Genomic DNA, 22,684 nt, shown 5'->3' with positions numbered 1-22,684 from the left:
GTTTCTGTAGTTGGCTAGGGGGAGTTTGTGCCCTACCAGATAGCAGATAGTGGCATCCCCCTGAAAGCCCCAACCATTGTCCCCAGAGGGTAAGTCATCAGACGAGCCACGCTTGAGAGACCATACCTGAACACGAGGAAATTGCGCACAGGAAGGTGACCGTTCACACACACGTACAACTCATCCAGCAGCACAGAAAATAGTGTTAAATATGATCTTTCAAATTATAATCAGCAGGCATTTGCATGAGTCAGCCATTCTCAATCCAAAAAATACAAGCGTGAACCCGGTCCCATTATCTTACGTGGTGTAATTTGCTGCTTTTGATTGCCCGTGTCACAGAAAACAGATCATAAGAGGGTTTCACTGTTGGTCAGACACAATAAGCAATTTAATAACAATGTACTGAACAAAGGAAAAATGTCTCTGAATTTAGAGTTATTCTGCAGATTAATCAGTAATGAAAATAATCATTAGTCACTGCACTGGGTTATAGTTACTCATTAACTTTAAAAAAACAAACAAAAAAAACAACCTTTTTGTAGATGAGACGGTGTTTTGCAGACCTGCAACAAAAACTGACAAATGACCCCTGCTGGCTGGGGTGCAGTTAATGGTTGAATGGCTCCTGTGAAGAGTGGAGAGGCTCACATTAGAGGTATGATGAAGCCAGCCGGGTTAACATTTATGTGTTTAGCTGTTTAATATTTCAAGGTTGTTGAAACGGGAGCTTTACCCACCTCTCGAAATTCCTCCTGAAGTGTTCCACCTAAACATCAGCCACTCCAGCTGCCAGTGAGGGGAGGGTTGTGTGCCTGCCCGTCTGCAGGTGCTGTGGGAAGCTGTGAGTCAACTGGAGGAGGACAGAATGGCACAGTTAGTATTGATACTGCTGCAAATAAGTATTTAGTCTTTTTCTTGTTTCTCTTTTTATTGTGACAACCCTCGTTCACTCAGAGGCTTATACTGTGAACACGTCCTTTTGAAAACAGGGGATTGGGTAGATATTTCAGTATGTGTTATGCTGTTACATTATGTAAACAGCACTGATAAAACTAACTGCTTTGCGAGATTTGACATACATGCACATACAAATGGGTTTAATTTTAAAGCAACAGTCTTGAATTTAACTCTACTTTTTTTTTTCTTCAAGTACATCTCATCCCTCTAACTAATGTATTGTTCCTATGGCAACTGACCTAGCCCTGTCATGCATCCGTCTCCATCCATCACCATCAGGGAGGCTCCTCGTAGCCCCGCTGTCTCTTCCCCACATCAGGCTATCAGAAGCTGTCAGAGTGCCAACTGTACCAGCAGCCTCATCCCGATGTGTCATTATTCATGTAGACACAATTGAGTGTGTGTATTTTCATTGTAGGCAGGTCTTTTATGTTTTTTTTCCTCCCTCTGCCTTTCACAAGCATGCGCAAGTAGAAATGAAAGCCGGAAATCAAACTTGTCACAGTGGTAGCAAGCATCCTGATCGAGACAGAGAGACGGGTTACTGACATTTATTTTGCAGCGACTGTCCTCTAAAGTGCATGCTATATTGTGTGTTACCAAGAGCGTAGTAGTAAAAAAAAAGAAGAAAAGAAATAGTCCCCGTTACGAGTGAGAGTTGTCACAACTAGGTTCTGCAGCTGCGCCGCGGGGCCAATCTGCTGCTTGTCATAAATGTTTAGAAAGCTGTTCTTTACTCAAAATCTGGTCTTCATCCAGCGCGGTACCAGTTCCAAATGCCCCTCCCCTAGCTAAGAGCTGTTTAGCCTTGCTGAGTTAGCTTAACATACATAAGGAAGTTGGGAGGATCAGTGTCCCGAATACACCAGCACTACACATATAGGCGTCTGTTTTCATTCTTGTTCGCAACAATAAAACTATGCATCTATTTCGCGACTGCCTTCTGCTGTGCCATATTTCAAATATAACAACAGGCTGATGCGTCTTTCCTGGGTACCAGCTGCCTAATGTTTTCACTGTACTACTCTGTTCAAGCTGTGGCTGGATGCAAGGTCAGGAAATGCTTGTTCTGTCATCTTTACACAGCTCAAAAGATAAAATAAGGACCCCAGTCTGAGGCTGACTTTTGTGGCACACCACCCACACACCCGTCTTCTGTCTGCTCCTCTGATGTGTGTACACAACACAAGCTTTTCTCTGTGTATGCACTTGCGGTTACCATTGTACTGCACACATTATGTAGTTTAGAAGTACTGATTTATTGTTAGGTTTTTTCCACTGATGAGCTCATTGTTTGTTACATGTTTCCAACTGTCTCATTGGAGTAAGCAGTTTGAATTTTTGTTTTAGTTCAGTTGTTAACCAATGTCATCATTAGCCATGTGTTCTAACTGGTAGCTGTTTGGATGAAAATTTAACAAAGATTAAAAAAAATAAAAAAGCCAGTCTATTTATTGCACTGTATCACATCATTGTCACTCCACCCTGTTGATGAAAAAGACGAGCATGTTGCGATGACACAGCCAGACGTTCACGTTTCATCATTTCCTCAGCATGCCATGCTCGTGTCTGGCTTTATACGCGATGGATAATCCCAGTAACTTTTGTGTTAGCTTCCAGTACACGTTCGTTAATTAATTCTGTTTGCATTCTTGTCAATCTCGCCGAGGCCTCCCACCTCTCACCCCCTGATGGGATGAAAGTTGTTGTTACCTTTTACTGCCTAGCGGGTAAAGAGCGCGAGCAAACATCTCCCAGAATTTGTGATTCCAAAACGTCTATTTGCTTAAATGTACAAGTTTGCATGCATTTTTAAGAAGGACAACCGCAGTGGCTGTGCAGCCGTAATATCTTCCCCTATGTGGGCCATGCAAACTTTGTAATTAAACATCAAGGTTTTCTTTGAAAAACCAGCTTGATTCTTGACCACTTCTGATATTAAATCTAAAAAAGCCCAAACTAACTCCCTCTTGGCACGGCATTATAAAGAATTCATGTTGTGCTTTTCATGCATGCAGAGCCACTTAAGGACACAGGCAAAGCACCACCCCTCAACGTTTAATTTCATCACGATCTAGGCTGCATTAGTGCGAGAAAGAAATATTTTTCTTGTACAATAAATGCTGAAGTGCCTTTATGAAGAGTGATGGTGGGTGGGCGGGAGAGGGTGGTGGGGGTAGCGTTGTGGTTTTATTGTTTGGAGGGAATGTCTTTGAGTGTTTGAGTGGGTTCTGCAATACAATCCAATTAAAGTTTGATAACAGATAGAGCAAAGAAGAAATATAAACGCCTCTCTCTAAGAGCAGTTATCCTTGTTATTGTTTGCTTATGGGCGTCCATGGTGCTGTCTGAGCTTATTCATATACAGAATACATTAATGTATTAATGCACTATTATTAGGGGGTGGAAGGATTTTGTGTGCTAGATCCTGTGGAGAATCTTGGGGAAAGTGTTGTTTTTTTTACTTCTTATTTTGTTTGTTCAGGTTTTTTTTTCTTTTCTGTTTTTAAGAAACCCAGAAGGAGTTGGTCCACTGGTAGGTTAAATATAAACCCTAAAATTAGATGCATGACACTTTGATCGGATGTAGAATATTATAATGGGACTCGTGGCTGCTAAAAAAATAAGTCTAGTTTTTAAGGTTTTTAGAGTTTTAGTAGCATACGAGACAGTCTTGATTAAAATAGCATCTACAACAAATGAACAATATCTGAAAGTCATGTTCTTAAGAAATGGGGGGGGGGGAAAAATCCAGCAAAGACCTGACCTGAGAAATGCCTCTGCCTCTTCAGTTGATCCCGTTGAGCTACTGAACACTCGGTCTTAGTGGATACCTTTCCACTGAGATCATTTCTCATTTGAAGGTTGGTTGTTAAGAAGCTATTCTTAAGGAAAGGAAACGGGGAGAAAAAATGGAGGCATGCCAAAGTAAACAAAGAACAAGACTGAAAGTCAGTGGCTATAGTTCTTATGGCGTGAACAATCCAAATTTGAAGTTTTTGATTTAAATTGGCATCAAAATGTACAGAGGAGGTCAGCAGAGAAGTACAAAAGTGAGTGTCTGCAGCCATCTGTAAAAAATGGTCAAGGTTGCAAAAGAAGAGCTCTGAACGTCCTTCAAAAATCCTGGAGAACTATTCCTGAAGGCTGTTTAGAGAAATTACAAGAAAGCTGACTAAGAGAGTTCAGGCTGTGTTGAACTATAAAGGTGAACATGCCAAATAGTGGCTTTTAAGCTTGCTGGAATTGTTCAGACTCTACTTTTGCATCATATACTGCATTTCCATCTATGTGCTGCAAATGTTTCCCACTCTCCTAGAAAAAGATAAAGAAATGTGGGGGCGTTCAAGACCTTTGCACAGAATTGCACTAAAGAGCTCAGGTCTGCATGATAAACCAGTGATTTACAAATCCTCTGAATATATATTGAGTTTGACTTTGTGTTTGACAGATATATATATATATATATATATAGTGCACAGTGTGAATTAATTCTGCTCTTAAGACTGTATGTGGGCTAAATGGCTTGATTTGATGTAATGGAGGAAGCCCTTAGTAAAATATTCTTGCCTGAAGCTTGGAAACCTTTAATTAGAAAAATTAATTATCACTTACGCTGCAGCTTTAAAGGGAGCATGAGCAGAAAGAGACGCTGAACTGAACAAAGCAAACCTGATATTGTTCATGGAGATTTAATACCAAGGAATTACATTCAGACCTTCTCCTCACAGTCACTCGCAGCAGAAATGACTGTGTTTTTTGGACTACTTGATTACCCTGCCACTCCTGCATTCACCTGACATCTTCGATTTACGTTTCCATTAATTGGATGTCTTCACATTCTGTCTAATTTACTCTTCAGCTGGCGTCAGATCTGTCGCTTCACTGAAAGCGGTGGGGGTTTTGTTTTTGTTTTTATTTTTTTTTAGGCTCTGCAAATTTGATTTGGCCCCGTCTCATCTTTTGAATTTCATAAAAAAACACCAAGAATAGAAATTGCGGTTGTTTGTGTACTTGGGTTGCAAAACCGAAAGAGACATGTTGATAATGGAGGACAAAAAGGATGTTATTATTGCGCCCTTTGCATGGTCAGACACACTCACGCACATTTGTAACAGTCGGTGCATTCTAGGAATTATTCTGACACAACGGGTTTTAATTTACGTCTCTAGTGTATCCACTTTCCTAAAGCCTGACTTGTGGGCCTCAGTTTCACGTATTGATTTCTCCACATTTCCCAGAATGACTTTCAGCAGTCTCCAACGAATGGCAGTGAACTTGTTGAATTCAGAAAGGGAGAAAGAAGTAGTGGAATGATGCCGTAGTCTACTCTTTGCTGTGATGAGAAGATGAGTTGTGTCTCTTTTGTTATATATTTCTTCCTCCTGTTCGTGGTTGCTACATTTAGAGAATTTCCTCTTTGCTTTTAAACTTTTTAAAGGTTTAGCTCATGGATGTGTACATTTAATATTACCTCTGGCTGCTGTCAATAATAGTACTATCCGAAACATTAAACAACAGCGTAGAATTTATATTAGGTTATATTTCAAAAACTGCATGCTCTTGGCTAGTGAGCTTGATCCAGTGTAGGATTGTCATTAAAAATCCTACTCTGACACTAATCAGTGCTAAAAATTGCTATTGGATTAGATCATCATCTGCTACAGTATCAATACCAACGTGCCTTCTTTGCACACTCCATCTGACACAACTTCACACAGCACATAGCCTCTCCCATCACTAACACATGAACATGATGTTAACATTATTGAACAACTCTTTGTAGGTAATTTTGAGAGGCCAGCAAAGCTCCCTTTTAAACAACATTAAAGCCATACACATTAATGTTACCTGTTTTACTCATAGACAGCATAAAAGCTGGACAGAGCTGCCGGGACGTCACCCATTGGTTTGACAACTTGTCATTCACGAGTTGTTAGCCAATGAGCATAGCACTGATATTCCTCTGTTTTGAAACATACGTCCTACTTTGCAAATCTTGTTCATAATATGACCAAGATTTGCAAAATTCAGTATGATCTGGAATGAGTCACAGAGCCCATAAACTTAACAGGAAAGTGTTTAAAGAGGTCAAGTATGAAAACAGTTTTCTTATAGATTTCTATGGGACTGGAAGTCTTTTAGCAACCACAGCTATCGACATCCAGTGGCCTTCTGATAGAATGTGGCTTTTAGCATGGTCTTCATATTTCTATCCTGGAAGTTATGTCAACCTTTCAGATTGTCTCTGATTTAATTATTAGTGAGTATCTGATATTAGCCATCTGTTAGGGTCTTATTGGGGATATGGCTAGTGGACCAATAACATAAATTTTAGAGTTAGGTAGCAGACAATATCATACTACTATTCTAATCTTAATTTTCTTGTTTTATTTTTTGGCTGTGCTGGTATCATTCATATAAAAAATGGAGTATTTTCCTGGATTTGAAAGTTTGAAATTCTAGTATTATGCCCACCCCACACTGGTGTCTCAGAGTTGAGCTGATTGCAACATGAAGCTAGTTAAGCTTGTAAGCGTAACTTGTCTGGCGTAGCTATCATATCTTTGTGTTTGTGTCCTGAGTCTTACTGTCCTGGTCTTATGTTTAGCCGTAGCAAGTGGAGAAATTGTTGTTATATGTATCAATAAATTACATCGTGTTAGAATATATTGTTGTTTTATTGCCCTGTCATTAGTCTAATGACATCATTATTATGCTAATTGAAAGTGAAGAAGTAAAGGTTGCACTGTGAAAAATCCCTCTGCTAGTTACCCGTTTAGACTATGTAATTATGCTAGATCCTGTCTTTTCGGTAACCTTTGGTGTTTCTGTGGGCTTAAAAATATGAGCTCCCTCCAAAGCATAAACCATGTGACTTGATTTTTTTACATTCCATATTTTCTCCATGGAAAATTAGGTATTTCATGTTAGCAATCCAAACTCAGCATCTGGCCACGACGCATAGGGAGACATTTCCCCCCGGGCCCTGGCACAAAATGTAAGCCAGTTTCAGTTTTCGCCAATTACTGTAACTGACACTGCTTGAAAATATGTAACATCAAACACAGTTGTGTTTTTGATCCAAGGTGAAAGACAGCCATTCTGCAGTCAGTCACTAATTCGCTTGAATCTCAAGGGAGATCCTTAAAGCCTTCTGTGAATTCTATTAAGCTGCTCATTATTATTCTATACCTTATTTTAATTAAGAATAGTGAGAACCCAACAGTGTGATTTAAGGGTACGCCTGTGTATGCGTGTACATAATTGCGCTTGGTTTTTCTCTGAGGTGGGGCAGGCAGTCGTTATGCTCATTCGTTGTGGCGCACTAGTTTTCGGCTAATCTCCATCCAGTGAGGGACGTGTTCTTTCATTAGCATTCTGATTATTATCAGCTCTACTGGTAGAGCCGAGCAGATAATGCAGGGTTTGATGAATCTAGCTAACCACCTTCCACAAAGGAGGCATTTGGTGCAAGTGCTGGGTGTATGAAAATGTTTTTGGGAGGATCAATGAGATCAGACGAGGCACATTTTGCTCCGTTTAAAATGAAGAATGAAACCGCTTTCTGTTAGAATAAACCCTCCAGTCTTTGGATTTTGGCCGCTGAAATACCATTGCTCTCCTGGACTCATTTGGCTCCATCACACTCCAATAATAAGTGCAGATTGGCAGCCCAGCACTTCAGTTCAATAGATGGTGCTGAGCAAGGCTCTGGAAAATGAAGCGTCCACCAAGTTGATTTAAATGGAGAATTGTGATTAATTAGAATCGATAGTGTTAGCATCGACACTCACCGCTTCCCATCTACAATGCCCCTTGCCTTGACCCACACTTAATGTGCTTATGTACACTTTAGCACCTAACACGCAAGCATAAGCACGCGCATACATATTCATGTCATCGTAAGCAGTCCACTTCATTATAACTGGCTGTTACACAACGGCTGTCATGCTCTTGTGAGTTAGGCTCCCCACATACACCCACTCTCACACGAACACACACCCAGAAACGCACTCCCTGAAGACACGGCAAGCTGATGAACAGCCTGCGGAGATGTGATGAGGCAAGAGGAACAAAGGATTAGTCGATTGAGAGCTGGAGACTGACTAACTGCAGACCGAGTCAGAAAGTGCTCACTACAGTCTGAACTGAAGTTGTACAGACACAATGTTCTCCCCCTGCCCTGCATGTCTGCAGATGACTTGTGGAGCCCTCTGCCGTGTCTTCCTTGGCCCACAGTGTAAAGGCTTAAGCTTTTCCACTAAGTCTCTAGTCACTTTTTAGACCTCAGATGCATTAAGTGAGGGTCATTCTCATCTTTAGAAATGTCATGGGCTAAAGGATTTACTTACTATCTGGAGAGCACTGTATAAAGTTAAAGGCTGTCTGGTATTTCTATTAATTAATAAATTTTTTGGTCTTTATCAGATAAGCACATTGAGGCCACAGCACACGGTTTGGCCTGATGTCATTGTGCACATGTCCATTTGCAGAAAGTAAGATTAGAATTATTAGGGGTGTAAATGTGTCTTAAATATATTTTAAGACACACACTAACTCATAAACCATTGCTTTTCTCCTCACTATTATATATAATTTTTATCCCTTTAATCTATCAGTCCAGTGTTTTGTTTTGTTTTTCAATGAGTGTAACCCATGATTATCAATCATCATGCAGTTAATGAGCTTATTTTTCCCTCTTAATACATTTTAGTTTCTGTTTACCTCTACTTAACATTTTTTTGAAAGAACAACAAAAAAAATGTGGAGGAGACTAGGGCTGCCACGATTAGTCGACTAGTCACGATTATGTCGACTATTAAAATCGTCGACGACTAATTTAATAGTCGACGCATCGTTTGAAGCTTTGTAAGATCACAAAGGACGCAGGAATGAGTAGTAGGATTTAAGAGTGTAATAACGGACTGAAACAGAAGATGGCAGCACTGCATGTACAAGGATGCCAGCTGCCATTAAACCCCGAAGAAGAAGAAGCTGTGTCCCAGAATTCATAGCGCAGCTGTCAACAATGGCGGCAGCTAGTTAGTTTTAACTTTACTCTTATTATTCTTTCTGGGTCACAAAATAAACCTTTAACATATTTTCAGGCGAGAATGTAGCTGTGTAAACCTCAAATATCTGCTCAGTTTATCAGGACACCACGTATTTTCAAAAGCGCTCCGACGTTTTCGGAGACGTCTGTTACCCACTAGCTCGTTAGCTAGGCGGGGGCAAGGCTAACTAGAGCCGTGAGAACACCGGACTCCCGGCAAATCGTTTTCAAACCCACCGCCGTCTTTCGCTAGTCAGGTTAAACATATATATAAGTCACTTAGATAACTTAAAAATGTTATTGTTTGGCTTTCTTTAGTATTTTATTTGTTCCTGAGTAAATCGGTTTGGCTGAGATTAAAGTTATAGTTTTTGCACAGCTAAAACTGTCAAGCAGACAGCTGATTATCAGAAGCTGGAGAATATACTCCGGTGTCCTGTTATATTTTAGAAAGCAAGGAGTTTATTAAACTTCACCGAAACAATCTGCAAATTTCATTAAAAATTAATAAACTACCATCTTGTCTTTATTTTTAGTTAGCACAAACACTTCAAGCTGTAAGCTAATGATAGTTATATAAGACCAGATGCTGCTGGTGCAATAAGCTGTACGCTGTACCTCCAATGGATGATGATCTGATTAGTCGACTAATCGCAAAAATAATCGGTGACTAGTCGACTATCAAAATAATCGTTTGTGGCAGCCCTAGAGGAGACATCGTTAGGCCCCGACTGAGGGGTCATTTTTGACCTCTAGATAGATATCTGATGATCGAAGGCGCTCTTTCAGTTGTGGCTTGTCTTGAGCAGCACCAAGCAGTGAGTAAGTCTGAGCTTGTAGGGAGGGGCGAAAGTATCTTTTAATCCCTCAATAAGTCAGCTCATTATTTTTTTCCTACCCTGCCATGATTATATATTAAGTGATTGGCAGCTCAGTTACAAAAATATCAGCTAAGCCAATATTAACCGAACTGTGCTGAGATATACTCAGAGAAGCTGTGCACGTTGGCCCAGGCCGGGAGGGGAGTCTGTCACTGTTGGGCCCTTATCTTAAAGTGTGATTTACCCTGGAGCCATTCCTGGCAGGGGATTTGAAGAGATGTCTGTAGGTGAGGACGGGGCGGACGCCAAGTCATCGCTTAGCAAGTCTTCAGCGGAGTTACAGCAGCTAAACTTGCTCTCATAAACAGAAAAACAGACACTCAAACAAGACTCTTTGTTTCATCTGCACAAATTTCCAAGGAGACGATCACAGTTGGCCCAAAACCTCGAGAGGCCCTCCATGATAATAACACAGCATGTTGCACTTTTCATTGGAGATGGAGTGGCCTTCTTACTTTGGAAAACAACAAACTCTTCCCTCTGCCTCACTAATAAACCCAAGAATAACATTTGCAGTTTACACATTGTAAGTTCTTTTTAATTGAAGTCATTGTGCGTGATTGTTTCGGAAGCGGCCCGGGAGTGTTGGTTTCAGATCAATGACTACAAACCCAGGAAATAATTATTTTGCATCAAGATGAAAGTCGGGCTACAGCAGCGCAAACAGCCTGTGGATCCAGCTTTTTTTTTTTTTTAATTAGTGCCGTGTGTCTCCTGCTCTGCGTGGCAAATTAACATCCACCATCAAGGATAAACGATTGTACGACACGGGTGTGCAGGAGAAGGGTGGTGGTTTGTTTGTCTGTTTGCAAGAGGTCGGGACAGGTGGGTGCTGAAGATTTTGGCCTGTTTCGCTCCTAAGAATATAACCAGAAATTGGATGGATGTGCAAGAGAACGCTTCCAATATTTTTCAGTTCTAAAGATGAGACGAAATATGCAGCTTCAAAGTCAAAGTTCAAAACCGATATACCACATTCTTTTTTATAGCTTCATTAGCTGCTGTGGTAATCAATTTGCCTTTCCAATCTGCCTTAGCAAAAATTTACATCCAAATGCAGCTTAAAGTTAAATTTAATGAAATGAAACAGTCAAATTTGTCAGCATGCCTTTGCTTTCAAGTTTACTAAAAACCTGAAGCCCTGCTTTTTTCATTCAGGTTTCATAAACCCCTTAAACTGCTACCATAAAATTTTGCTATGAGTGTTCCTCATCTGCCTTATCGCTGTCTTGCAGGGATGCCCAGGTTTGCCAACCAACCGTTGCCAGCCACTGCGCGACTTGGGGACAGTCAGGTGATGGCATGTGAGGTCAACTCGGATCTGGTGGCCTTCATCCGGTGGGAGAAAGACCGACAGCCCCTGGAGCTGAGTACCAGGTTGATCCAGCTACCGAGTGGAGCCCTGGTTATAAGCAATGCCTCGGAGACGGACGCTGGCACGTACCGCTGCCTTGTGGAAAACGTTGGCTCTTCCAAGTTGAGTGATGAGGCCGAGCTCCAAACTGTACCAGGTAATTTGAGAGAACACCAGGTGAAATGTTGTCCATTATGAATCTACATCTGTTACTATAGGAACTTCTCGCTGTAAACTCAGTTATGCAATATAATGAATACACTAGTATTGTTTTCTAATATTAAAATATTTTACCCTGCTTGTCATCAGTTGTCACCTGTTAAAACGTCACCACATCTTTAGAGCTTTTAGACCCTCGTAGGTCCTCTTGTGAGGTAAATTGAAATTTGTATATAGTCCAGTGCATCATTTAATTACAGCAGTACATTGAGTTCTCTCTCGGTTGCTCATTACCTTTAGTGTGAAGAGACCCGGCTACCTGTGGTGAGAGATTTTTGAATGCTAGCAGGAGCGGTAAAATTCCCACTGGGGTTATCAGTGACGCAACAGTAACTCAGCTGCAGCTCAAAAGGAACCCGAATTCCATTGTGGCAGGGTCTTGTCTCACCCCCCTGGAAGTTTTATTTACTAAGTTGTTAAGCACCAGGCTCCTGCCAGCACAGGGAAGATATTAGAGGCTGTAAATCAGACTTCAACAAGGCCCCAGTGGGGGTCTTCATCTCTGTTTGCCTCCTTTACAGATGTGTGGTAGAGTGGCAGGAAGTTGGAGCCACACAAAGGGGAAGATTTTAAAGCTTTGTGACGAAATGGAAATACATTTTTGCGTGGACACCATCAGATATTGGAGGGACATGAATAAATGTATTAGGTGTAGTTATTATCATGTGTAGTTGTGTCTTTTTTTTGTTTTCTTGTGAAGGCACAACCAAATACAGCTCTGGTATTTTCGCCGTGAATTGCTGAGTGGGAGTTTCACACATTCCTGTGAACTCGCAGCAGTTCATTATTAAAAAAATAAGAAGTCTGGCTGACCATGACCCTCGTGGTTATTACTCGATGCTATTCCAGCATTAAGTTGCAGCTGGAATCATACACAGCAGTTTGAACTCATACACAGCTTTATCTGTGCTAGATATCATTATCATTATTCAGTCTGACTCTTTGTGGCTTGAGTGTCAGGCTGTCAGTCAGTCTTAAGTGTAAGATGGATGGACATGGAGGTTAGCTTACTCAACCTCAGCCTTAACGGTCACCCCCCCCCCCCGGTCAATTAAGAAACTGCAGGGGAAGCTGGAATTCCTGTTGCAGGCTGCAATTTACTGTTTGTTTGTCCTTTTTTTCTGATCAATAAAACAAATAATACACTTGATAAGAGTTCAAGATGAAAGCGGCTTTGGAAAATAAAGACAATACCCACTCTTGAGTTTTTAATTCTTCCCAGAAATTCTTTGCTTAACCTCAGTCTTAACCCTGACCCCCTTTTTTTCCCCCTTCACATCTAAGAAACTGGCGAGGAGAGGAAGCTGGAATTCCTGGTGCAGCCTGTGTCTGTGACCAAGACGACTGATGCCAGCGTGCTGCTGCCCTGTGTGGCCACGGGTTACCCTGCACCACGCATCAGCTGGATGTTTGGAGACAAGCTGCTGGAAGAGAGGTACGTGTAGGGCAGCTCTGTGATCTATTGTTTGATGCATTTATCTATTCTGATCGAAAAAGCAGAGATTGTTAAACAAAAAAGAAAAAACAACAGGTTTGGATTATCACCTGAAAGTTGCCAGTAATTGGCGATAGTTACAGTAAAGCCACAAGCAGTTGTGCTCAGCTTCCCTGGGCTCTCGCACATTCCTAGGTTTATAAAAGCAGCAGAGTACTGTAATGTACTGCTCCTTTGTACCCGGTGCCTCTGGCCTCCAGAAGCTAAACTGTTAGTCCTGGCGCCTGCTCCCCAAGGTGTTAATGCCGTTCTGCCACAGCTACCCAGAGAGCCCCGGGGGGAGACCTGGACGTGCCAACGGAGCCACTTCATCTGGGAGAGCAGGCTGTGGGGTTGCCAGCTGAGGGGAAGTTCACAAATTAAGAGCCAAGACAGAGTGTCACAGTGCCTGTGCTCTCACTTCTCTGGCTCTCATTAGCTCAGGCAGTGCAGCTCAAATCCCTCAGAGAGAATTGCATTGGACATGTGAAGTTTGGTTCTCACCAATTAAGAAAGCACTTTGTTTACCTAACCCCTGTGTGCTGCTCCTGTGGAATAATAACTCTTCAACTCAACGTGGCTAAAATGTGGCTCATTCATCTAAATCTAGCTCAGAATGGATTTGGGCGTTCAGTGAAATTAAATGTAAGGTCGTCACATTGGTAATCGCGAGGCCCCGGTGCGGTGTGAACGAGAATATCATTAGACCTTCCAACCTCTGGTTCCAAGCATAGCTCCACACCTCAAGTTTTTAATGCCTGTGGAATTGTCTGAATGTTCTGACCTCCAAAGGGAGCTGGGTAAAAAGGTACTTATTAATCTACCTTCTATTAAATACAAGACAATATCCAGCTCGCATAGCCACCCCCCTAGGGTGTCTCCGTTGGTAATTAGCAAGCATAGTGAAAAAGCAGGGATGTCTGGGTCATATAGAAGAAGACCCCGATGCTCCTGCCTTCAGCGCAAAAAAAAATTGAGCGGTGAATACATCTCCAAGGTTGTTCCTTTGATTTTTTTTTTTTTTCATTAACGACGACATTGACAATTAAAAAGAATAGCAGTGGAATTTTCCCCTTTTTTCCTGTTGAGAGTCTCTTGTTCCTTCCAGGCATTACATGAAAGATAGAGGAGCTCCTGTCAATTAAAAATTGGTGTGGCATGTAGTGTAAGGGAGAGAGTAAGGGGAATCTGTATCTAATTGGTCTTTGGTGCGCAACACAAACAGGGCCTTGAAAGCAGCGACGCTGGAGCTGTAGACATGAGATGAGAGTTGATGAAGACGTGTCAAAGCTACCAATCGAAAGCGGAGCAGCTCAGCGATGGTGGGGAGTATCGCTGCCGATCCTTCAGCTCGGTCACATCTCTTGTTTTCTTTTTCTCTACGTCTGAATTCACAATGGCTTACAGCCACTATTATCCCGAGCAACAAATAACAAAGATAACGCGATAAGAGTGCAAGATGAAAGAGGCTTTGGACAATGCAGACTCTTGAATTTCTAATTCTTCCCTGTAATTCTTTGCTAGTCCTTCCACTTTCTGCCCGACTTCACTGAAGTTCTTTAAGATACTTTGAAAGACGCAGAGGAAATCTTCAAAAGTCTTTTCACAATGTGCTGCATAAAGGATTTCTGCCTTAGGTCTTTGAAGAGTCTCATTAGCATGTTATTCATAACCTGTCAGGAGACATTTCATTGGGATCACTTGCCCGTATTGGCATGTAGGCCTTACTGGCTGTTTAAAAATGTCTCTATGTTGACAGACAAGGACAGAGCAGAGGGCTGAAACTAAACAGGTGGTTGCCCCACTCTCAGTCGATCAGTAGCTGATTTCTCTTTGTTGTGTCCGGCTCACGGGGCCACTGTGTCAGATCTGGGAATAATATTCATAGATTCTTCTTGTGACCAAGAAAAAGCGTGTTGGATCTCGGTCAGTCACAGTCTGCAGTCTTTTACAAATCTGTAAGCGATAGAAGAGAATGACCTAACCTAACTACCGACACCACCACCACCCTTTTGTCATGAGTGAAAATTAAGTCCTGGACCTGTTGATTGTGGCTCACCTGGGACAGAAACTTGTCCTCTCCTGCATGTGTCTGAGTGTGATTATAAAGAATCATGCGGTGAGATGCTGCCTCACTTCACACAGGACAAAATGATCCGTTTTTACGTGTGAAGCTCTTGTTTGTTTGATCAACTCATTAAATGATTTATGTTGTTTTTTGCAACCCACCAACTTTTATTGGTAGACATATTTTTCTCTACTTGCAAAGTAATTTTTGGATAATATCTCCTTTGTTATATATAAACATACACTTACTGGACACTTGATTAGGTATGTCTTGCTTGTACTCCCTTTGATCCTCAGAGCTATCTTAATTCTTCATGGCACAGATTCAACAAAGAGCTGGAAACACTCCTCAGAGGAAGACGGGACAAAGACATGCTGTGGATGAGAGCCAGAGATTAATAATAACTAATAATTTTACACAGAGAGGTGTATAAACACAGAGTCACATAGTGTACGGCAAATTCTGACCCTACCATCTTAAAGTATTCTTTTGGATGGAGATCTGGTGACTTAAGTACAGGGAAGTCTCTGTCATGTTTGATATTATGTGAGCGTTGTAACAATGATGAGTTATCTTACTGGAAGCAGGAAATGGTACACTGTGGTCATGGTGAGCAACAATATTGAGGTAGTGCTCGGGGCTTTAAACAGTGCTCAGTTTGTACTAATGGGCCCAACATCATTACACCAGCAGCAGCCTGAATTCTTAATACAGGGCTGCAAGGATGGATCCAAACTTTCATGTTGTTCACACCAAATTCTGACCCAACCATCTGAATGTGGCAGCAGAAATCGAGACTCAGCGGACCAGCCAATGTTTCCAATCTTCTGTTGTTCAGTTTTGGTGAGCTAATATTAATCGTACTTTGTTTTCAGCTGACAGTAGTGGCTCACCATGTGATCTTCTAAACTGCTATAGCCCATCTGCTTCAAGATGCACTGTGCATGGTTCTTCTGCATACCTTGGTCATAACGAGAAGTTATTTCAGTTACTATTGTCTTCCTGTCAATTTGTAAGCATTCTGGCCGTTTCCCTCTGACCGCTAGAGACAGTTGTGTAGGAGAGCCCCAGTAGTTCAGCAGTTTCTCAAATACTCAGGCGAGCCCATCTAGCACCAACAACCTTGCCATGTTCAAAATCACTTAAATGATCTTTCTTTCCCATTCTGATGCTCATCTTGAACTTCAGCACGACTAAATGCATTAAGGTGCCGATTAGATGATCAGAAATGTGCACTTTCAAGATGCTGAACAGGTGTACATAACAAAGTGACCGCAAGTGTAGTTGTCTGTAGAAAAGCAGGGCCTATCTGTTCCGATGCTACGTTTTCCAATGCACTCAGTATCGATCATACGATGGATTATTCTGCTGTAACGCGCTGTGTGTGTGTATTCGCCGGCGTCCTGAATGTTGCCTCAATTCAATTTAGGCTCTGAGCAATTCTATTGCCAAGGACACCGGGCTCAACATTTATTTTGATTAATATCAGCAACACTGCGACAGCATATGTAGCACTTTAAGCTGTTCCTTCAACACACTGAAAATGCAGTCTTTGTAAATATGCCTTGTGTCATCCGTTATACAGAGAAACAGGCCTTTGGATCTCTCAGACATACTGGTCCTGATGACACTTATGAAAAGGACAGTCATCTTTTGTTCTCGGGAGTATCTCTGTCACCTAACAGAATTCCTCAGCAGTCAATAAAATGGATGAATTATGCATGTCGGCCAGCAACAGGGAATTGACTGAATATGTAAATCACCGCCCCCCTTTCCAAAGCCTCAAAGTCATCTGTCTCCTCGCCTCCTTGTGCTCCTGTGTTTGCTTAAATATTACTCTGTGTATTGCGTTTAGTTGTGCATGAAGACGGGAATTTAGCTCAGCATATTTGTTAGCTATCATATCGTTTCATGTATTTATAGCTGTCGCGTAAGACACCGTGTCACTGTTGTGCCCGCTTTTCAGCAGAATGACTTGTAGCGATGTGGAATCCAAACCACTAGTACCTTAATAATAATTTGAAGATTCACACCAAAGAATTGATTCCACGGCTCTTGAAAAGACGGCATGACCGAGCAAATGCCACTGCCATTTAAATCCCCACTCTTTCAGATGCAATCATAGATAATTGCCTCTTTTTTTCCTTTTTTTTTAAAAGTGAAGTCATAGTGAAACTCAAAATTTGAACCTTCTTTGTTCATCACATCTTTTTTAATGTGTTTGCAGCGTTAAAACTCACACATTCAACCATTGTCGTTGTTTTGGGGTTTTTTTGTGAATTCCCACACCAATTTTCCATGTGCCATCATGAGCTTTGCAGGTTTTCAAACATTAAAGAGAAAAGACATTAAAATAAAAAACACAGGCAGTGAAACTGAACCAAAAAATTAGCCTAGCCTGATTTTCACTTGTTTCTTTCGTCACACCGGCAATTAGCGTGTCGTCCACCTAGCACTGAGGTCCTCCTCTTGCAGCGAATGATAGAGGTGTCAGTGATGTTTCGTGTGCATCTGGCTGACAGATATGATTACACAGACCACAGAACACAGTTTCTGCAGCCTAAGGAGGAAAAATGGAGAAACCTCTGTTGTCATCCGAGTGTCAGAATGTGAGTAATCTAATCATACGTAACTCTGTACAGCCCCTCCACCACAAAACCGTCTTCATAAAAGGGCTTTTACTGTGTTCATTACCGAGGTCATAGGTAAACGTTTCTGTTGTTTTCATCCCCCTCGAATATAAATGTAAATGTAGTTGCAAAACATCACCGCTAGCTACAGTACAGCAATGCAATACAGCAAATATGTACCTGATAAAGTGCATACATTAAAGCAGCATTCAAGATTCTTCTGGGTTTTCTCTTAGTCAGAAAACAAAACACATTAAGGAATTAAGATCAGTGTGAGTGTGAATGGAAAGTGTTCTGCTCCACATGTTTTCCCTCATTCAGAGAGGTTGGCATGCACGGTGGATATCCAGCACACCACGTACTCCCAGAGAGGCAGGAGGGTCCGTGTGCTTAGAATTCTGCATAGGAACTCAGATTTCTCCAGCATTGGTAAAATGATAGATGGCAGCAGCGGAGAGTGGGGTTAAGGTAATGGAGGGATTTTGCTGGCATGTGCAGGCTGAGAAAACAAGACAAACAACACAGGCTTTCTCTGAGTGGAGCAAGAGAAGTCTCTCTTTAGGCTGTCTCTCTCTGTCTCCAGCACATCAGTGTCTGTAGCTCTCCTAAAAGCATGCTTCCTGTCATAGCATTCATTTTTTTCTTTGCATCCTCATCACAATGTTGTTTTTCTTGCCAAGTAAAGATCCGTCAGTTGTTGGGCAGGGGCAGGATCCACAATCGGCTGCGTTTTTAGTCCTAAAAGGAATCTGCTTTTTTTGCGCACTGTGTAATTTACCTCATTAGTCAATGTAGGACTGAGAATATGGGGATTTATTCACTGATAGTGGAAACAGCTCACTTCCTCTCATTTGCTTTGCCTCTTCACCAGGTGTTATGTGGATATATGTCCCCCTGAGGCAGTACTGTGGCTTTGTAAATGTGACACAGCAAGGACCACACAGAGTTCAGGTGGCCTTGAGCACCTGGAGGCACACCAGCCATCCAAAAGTCTATTATGCGAGGCTTCATTGCAGTATGCACTAATCAAACCATCAGTTTATTCTTGGGGACCTTTTGTAGGGGGGGAAAGCAAATAAGGTAAGGAATGTGGGAGTTTTTTATTTTTTCCTCTCGAGGGTCCCGCAGCTTTCCGTTATGAACCAGAGGAAAACAAAAATGTTTTCATGACTGAGTCAGTTGAGAAACTTGAGCCTGTGCTGCTGGCACTAGGTTGTTTCTCATTAATCTTGCACATTAATTTTTAGTTATTTCTCCTTCAGTTTGTTTCTAAGGCCGGTCGGGCTTCCTTCTTTATCTTGTTTGTCTCTCCTGGTAGTTTCTTTAGCGTCATGTCTCATATTGGAGCAGGTATACATTAAAAAAACAGGGCGGTGGAGGGAGAAACCATTCCAACCCGCTGCCTGCCCTTTTCTCTAAGACGAGATCTGTTTTTGGCACACCTAGAACATGATTCAAATTCATGGAACTGTTATGATTTTGTTCTGGTCAAAATGGGAGAAGTTCAATTTGCGTTCACTTTGAACCACAAAGCCTAGAAGAGCAGAGTGGTTTGGATTCATAGTGCACCACAGTGCAGAGAGCCAGAGAGTGAAAAGAACATGAGATCAAACTGAGAAAAACTTAGGAGTTTCCACTCTATCCATTAATAATGAATCCCCCCTTTTTTTCTATTCTTTGTTGTTGTTGTGACAGTTGTGACAAGATTCCACCCGTTTTCCCCTCATGCTGCAGATAGCATGACCCGTGCCCAACTACTGTCACAACACCACTGATTGCTCTGTGACAGCGGTACTGCTCTGCCTCCACCTGCACAGCTCTTCAGTGATGTGCAGCTTCCCCTCACCCAGGTGCACTGACCTTGCTGCCGGTGTGTGATACGGAAGGCTGAGCCACCAGTCACACATACCAAATGTGTCCACGTCCTTCTCTGAAGCCTCTGTGGCTGTCGCTGCCGTCAAAGCTGAATAGCAGAACGGGGGACAAGTTTATGTTAGAGGCCCATACGCATTGACGGACGTACTCAACAAGTTTTCTGGATGTTGGAACTGTTGGAAAGGAGCTGAGGGACGAAAGGGTTGTTGTGCTTTCCAGTAGTTTGAAACTGAAATAGGGTCTTGGGGTTGTGGTTACTCAGGAGGTCGAGCAGGTCATCTACTAATTGGAACGTTGGTGATTCGATCACAGTCTCCTCCAGTGTGCATGCCAAATATTCCAAGATATTAACCCCAAGTTGCTCTCCAGTGCATCCTTCGGCATATGATTGTTAGATAGAAAGCACTCACGTGTTGCACAAATTTTAGCCATATATGATGTCTTTGTATATGGTGTTGTTTCTGCTGGGACAAACAATGTGGAAAGTTGTAGTTGTCAGAAGGGGAGCTACTGTAGCATGAACGCTGGCACGAAATCTGAGAAGACAGCAAGCCTAATTAGCATCGCCGTTCAGAACACCGCCCTGTAGCCTTCGCTTTGCTTGGATTGTATGCATGCGTGCATCTGCCGTTTTTGTAACAAGAAGAAAAGTGACGGTGGGAAAACAGCGAGCCAGTTTAACATCTCTTTGTAGGTAAATCCAGTTTTAATTAGAGTCTCACTTACCGCCGAGGACCTTCAGCTTACTGCACGAGACATCCTTCACATTCTTCCAGCAGGCACCGCGTCTTAATTTAAACGACCACAAGTGGAGCGAGCTCCCTCACAACAGTTTGAGGTGTCTCCGGCTCATTCAGCTCAAGCCAATTTACTTTGTCTCCCTCCCTCATGGTCTCAGTAATGCATTCCTTGTTCAGCGGAGCACTTTAGCCACTGCAGTTAGAGCCGAGATTGACTCGCTCTAAACGGAATGAGAAATTGCGCGGTGGTTTGACGTGTACTGTATGTTCCTCTTTCAACTACAAGAGGAAGCTTTCAATGCCTTTTACGGAGCATGCGGCATTAAAGGCCAAGAGTCTGAAAAGCTGTCCTGGTGAGACTCGGAGCACAACCAGCCACACTCGCCCTCACGCGCAGAGAGGTAATCAATGTACAGCAGGACGTTTGGCATTTTCTGTTTTCCTTACTGCAGTCTCGGGACTAAAAGGAGAGGCAGCCGCCTTCTTTGTGTTTCCCCCACTTTCCCACCTTGAACACTGAGGCCATCCTCTGTCAAGCCTTCTGCTGAGTGTACTATTTTTGCACCTGTTTCTTTTTTATACAATCTGGCCCCGTGTGTTGTTTGTTCTTCTCAGATTGCAGCACTCTTGAGTTTCAGTATGGCTCTTTTGACCTGAGTACATATACCTGCTCCTGGATTGGATTAAAGAGCAAGCCTTACACTGCTCACATATCTAATGAGAGGTTGGTTACAGGAACTGTTAATGTGATTCCTCTAGAATTTTTTCCTAGAATATGTCAGCTAGTGTTGCCAACTCTGTGATAGGATAGCTGTGTAGGAAACTATGGCTGATGAAACTGCTTAAAGTTAGCTCTTGACATAAACATGACATTTGACAACCTTCCCTGTACCCTTAATGATGACTTCTGACACCTCACGATATATCAATAAAGGTTGATGACCATTAGAATATGCTCTGGGTTTTGGCAAGAGTAACCTTATGCCCCTTTTCCATTAGTAGCTACTTGGGTCACCATGGTTTAGTGAACTCTGTACAGGTAGAGATCAATTGCTGATGCACCTCAAATATGACTGCTCTGTTCAAAAAAGAGAAACCTGGGTTACCCTTGCAGGCGTACAAGGGGGAAAGAGTTTAAGCTAACAATCTACAGAGGAGTAAATGTAGAGGCTATTTGTCGAATTCAGAGATTTGTAGCAATGACAGGCCAAGTGGGTAGATGCAAGTTAAACTCACTGAAATGCTTTAGGGTTTAAGAACCTTTGAGGAATTCCATTGGAAGTAAAGGATAACACTGATTTACACATGAGCTTCGAAAGTCCATTTTCTCGACCAGCTGTCAACTACAAAATGATGAGATCAAACTATTTTTTTTTCTCTGGATGAGGCTTGATGAAGTAGAAATGAAACGGCAAAGTCTTTTTGGTGACAGCAGGTTGAGTGCCACTTGAATGCTTCTCTCCAGCACAGACAGATGGCCTCAACGGCCAGCACTGCTGAACCCAGGTGCAGTCGAGAAAGGAGGTGCGGGAGCTTACGTGGAGTATCTTTGCCACTCAGCAGTTGGTTTAAAACAAAACCAGCTTTCAGCATATAGTTGTTTTCTTCAGTATCCTCCTCTTTTCTGCAGATATCCACTGTGCAGAAACCATTATGCGCTGATCTACTGTTCCTCAGTTGCATCTCGCTTGCTGTGGCTGTCTTTTGGATTTTTATCTTCTTCTGCCGACCCGCTGATCCCGCTTTTCTCCCTGCATCCCATTTTCTCTCTCTCTCTCTCGCTGTCTGAATGCAGAGTTCTCTCTGCGAGCTATTGATTACCATTTTTCTTTCCTCTCAGCATCCTCCTCCTCTCATGCTCCAGTGCTTGTTGAATCAAGCCGGAGCTTGGCCACAGACTGCATCCCCCGTGGGCTTGTTGGGGAAATCAAAGTTGGGACTGTTTAAAACGGAGAGGGGTCACTGGTTCAAAACGAGGCTGTACAAATACTTGTGTTTGGATCTTTGGGTTAGGCATAGATTCTTTAGGATAATAAGCAGCTGAATGAAACAGGTTTTCAGTCTGCTAGTCGGGCCCGCTTCACAGCACTCCAGTTAATTAACGGCTAATGAAAGAAAAGGAAAACGTTTGTTAAGGTGGAGAAAGGGCTGCAGTAGCGTGGCTGTGCAAACTGTAAATCCCAGCTGCTCTGGTAAAAGCTGGACTAATCTCAAGGCATTGCTAGAGGCCAGGGGTGTCCTGATATACTGCTATTGACAATCTCCATAATAATTAAAACTGAAAAAAATCCTATATATTATAGGACAATAACATATGATAATATTACAAACACATTATTACAGTCACACTTATTGTTTATTGCGCCTTTAGTACTACTACTCTGCAGGCTCAGCTTATCTACGCACTTTATGGCTTTCAGCTTTTCT

The 22,684-nt window shown here is 42.2% G+C and overlaps 1 protein-coding gene across 8 annotated transcripts in view; it reads left to right on the top strand.

Annotated features, from left to right (window-relative positions):
- Positions 1 to 22,684, top strand: part of neo1a (neogenin 1a) — a 160,227-nt gene that overhangs the window by 74,592 nt on the left and 62,951 nt on the right. For all 8 annotated transcript variants that reach the window (XM_080884018.1, XM_080884016.1, XM_080884012.1 and 5 more), the window contains exons 3-4: positions 11,133 to 11,408; positions 12,755 to 12,905. In XM_080884018.1, the coding sequence (XP_080740144.1) occupies positions 11,133 to 11,408; positions 12,755 to 12,905 (427 nt within the window). The remainder of the gene's footprint in view (positions 1 to 11,132; positions 11,409 to 12,754; positions 12,906 to 22,684) is intronic.

Source organism: Rhamphochromis sp. 'chilingali' (assembly GCF_963969265.1).
Source record: "Rhamphochromis sp. 'chilingali' genome assembly, chromosome: 6".
Classification (NCBI taxonomy): Eukaryota; Metazoa; Chordata; class Actinopteri; order Cichliformes; family Cichlidae; genus Rhamphochromis; species Rhamphochromis sp. 'chilingali'.
The sequence above is the reverse complement of the archived record's forward strand: the minus strand, read 5'-3'. Positions and strand labels throughout refer to the sequence as shown.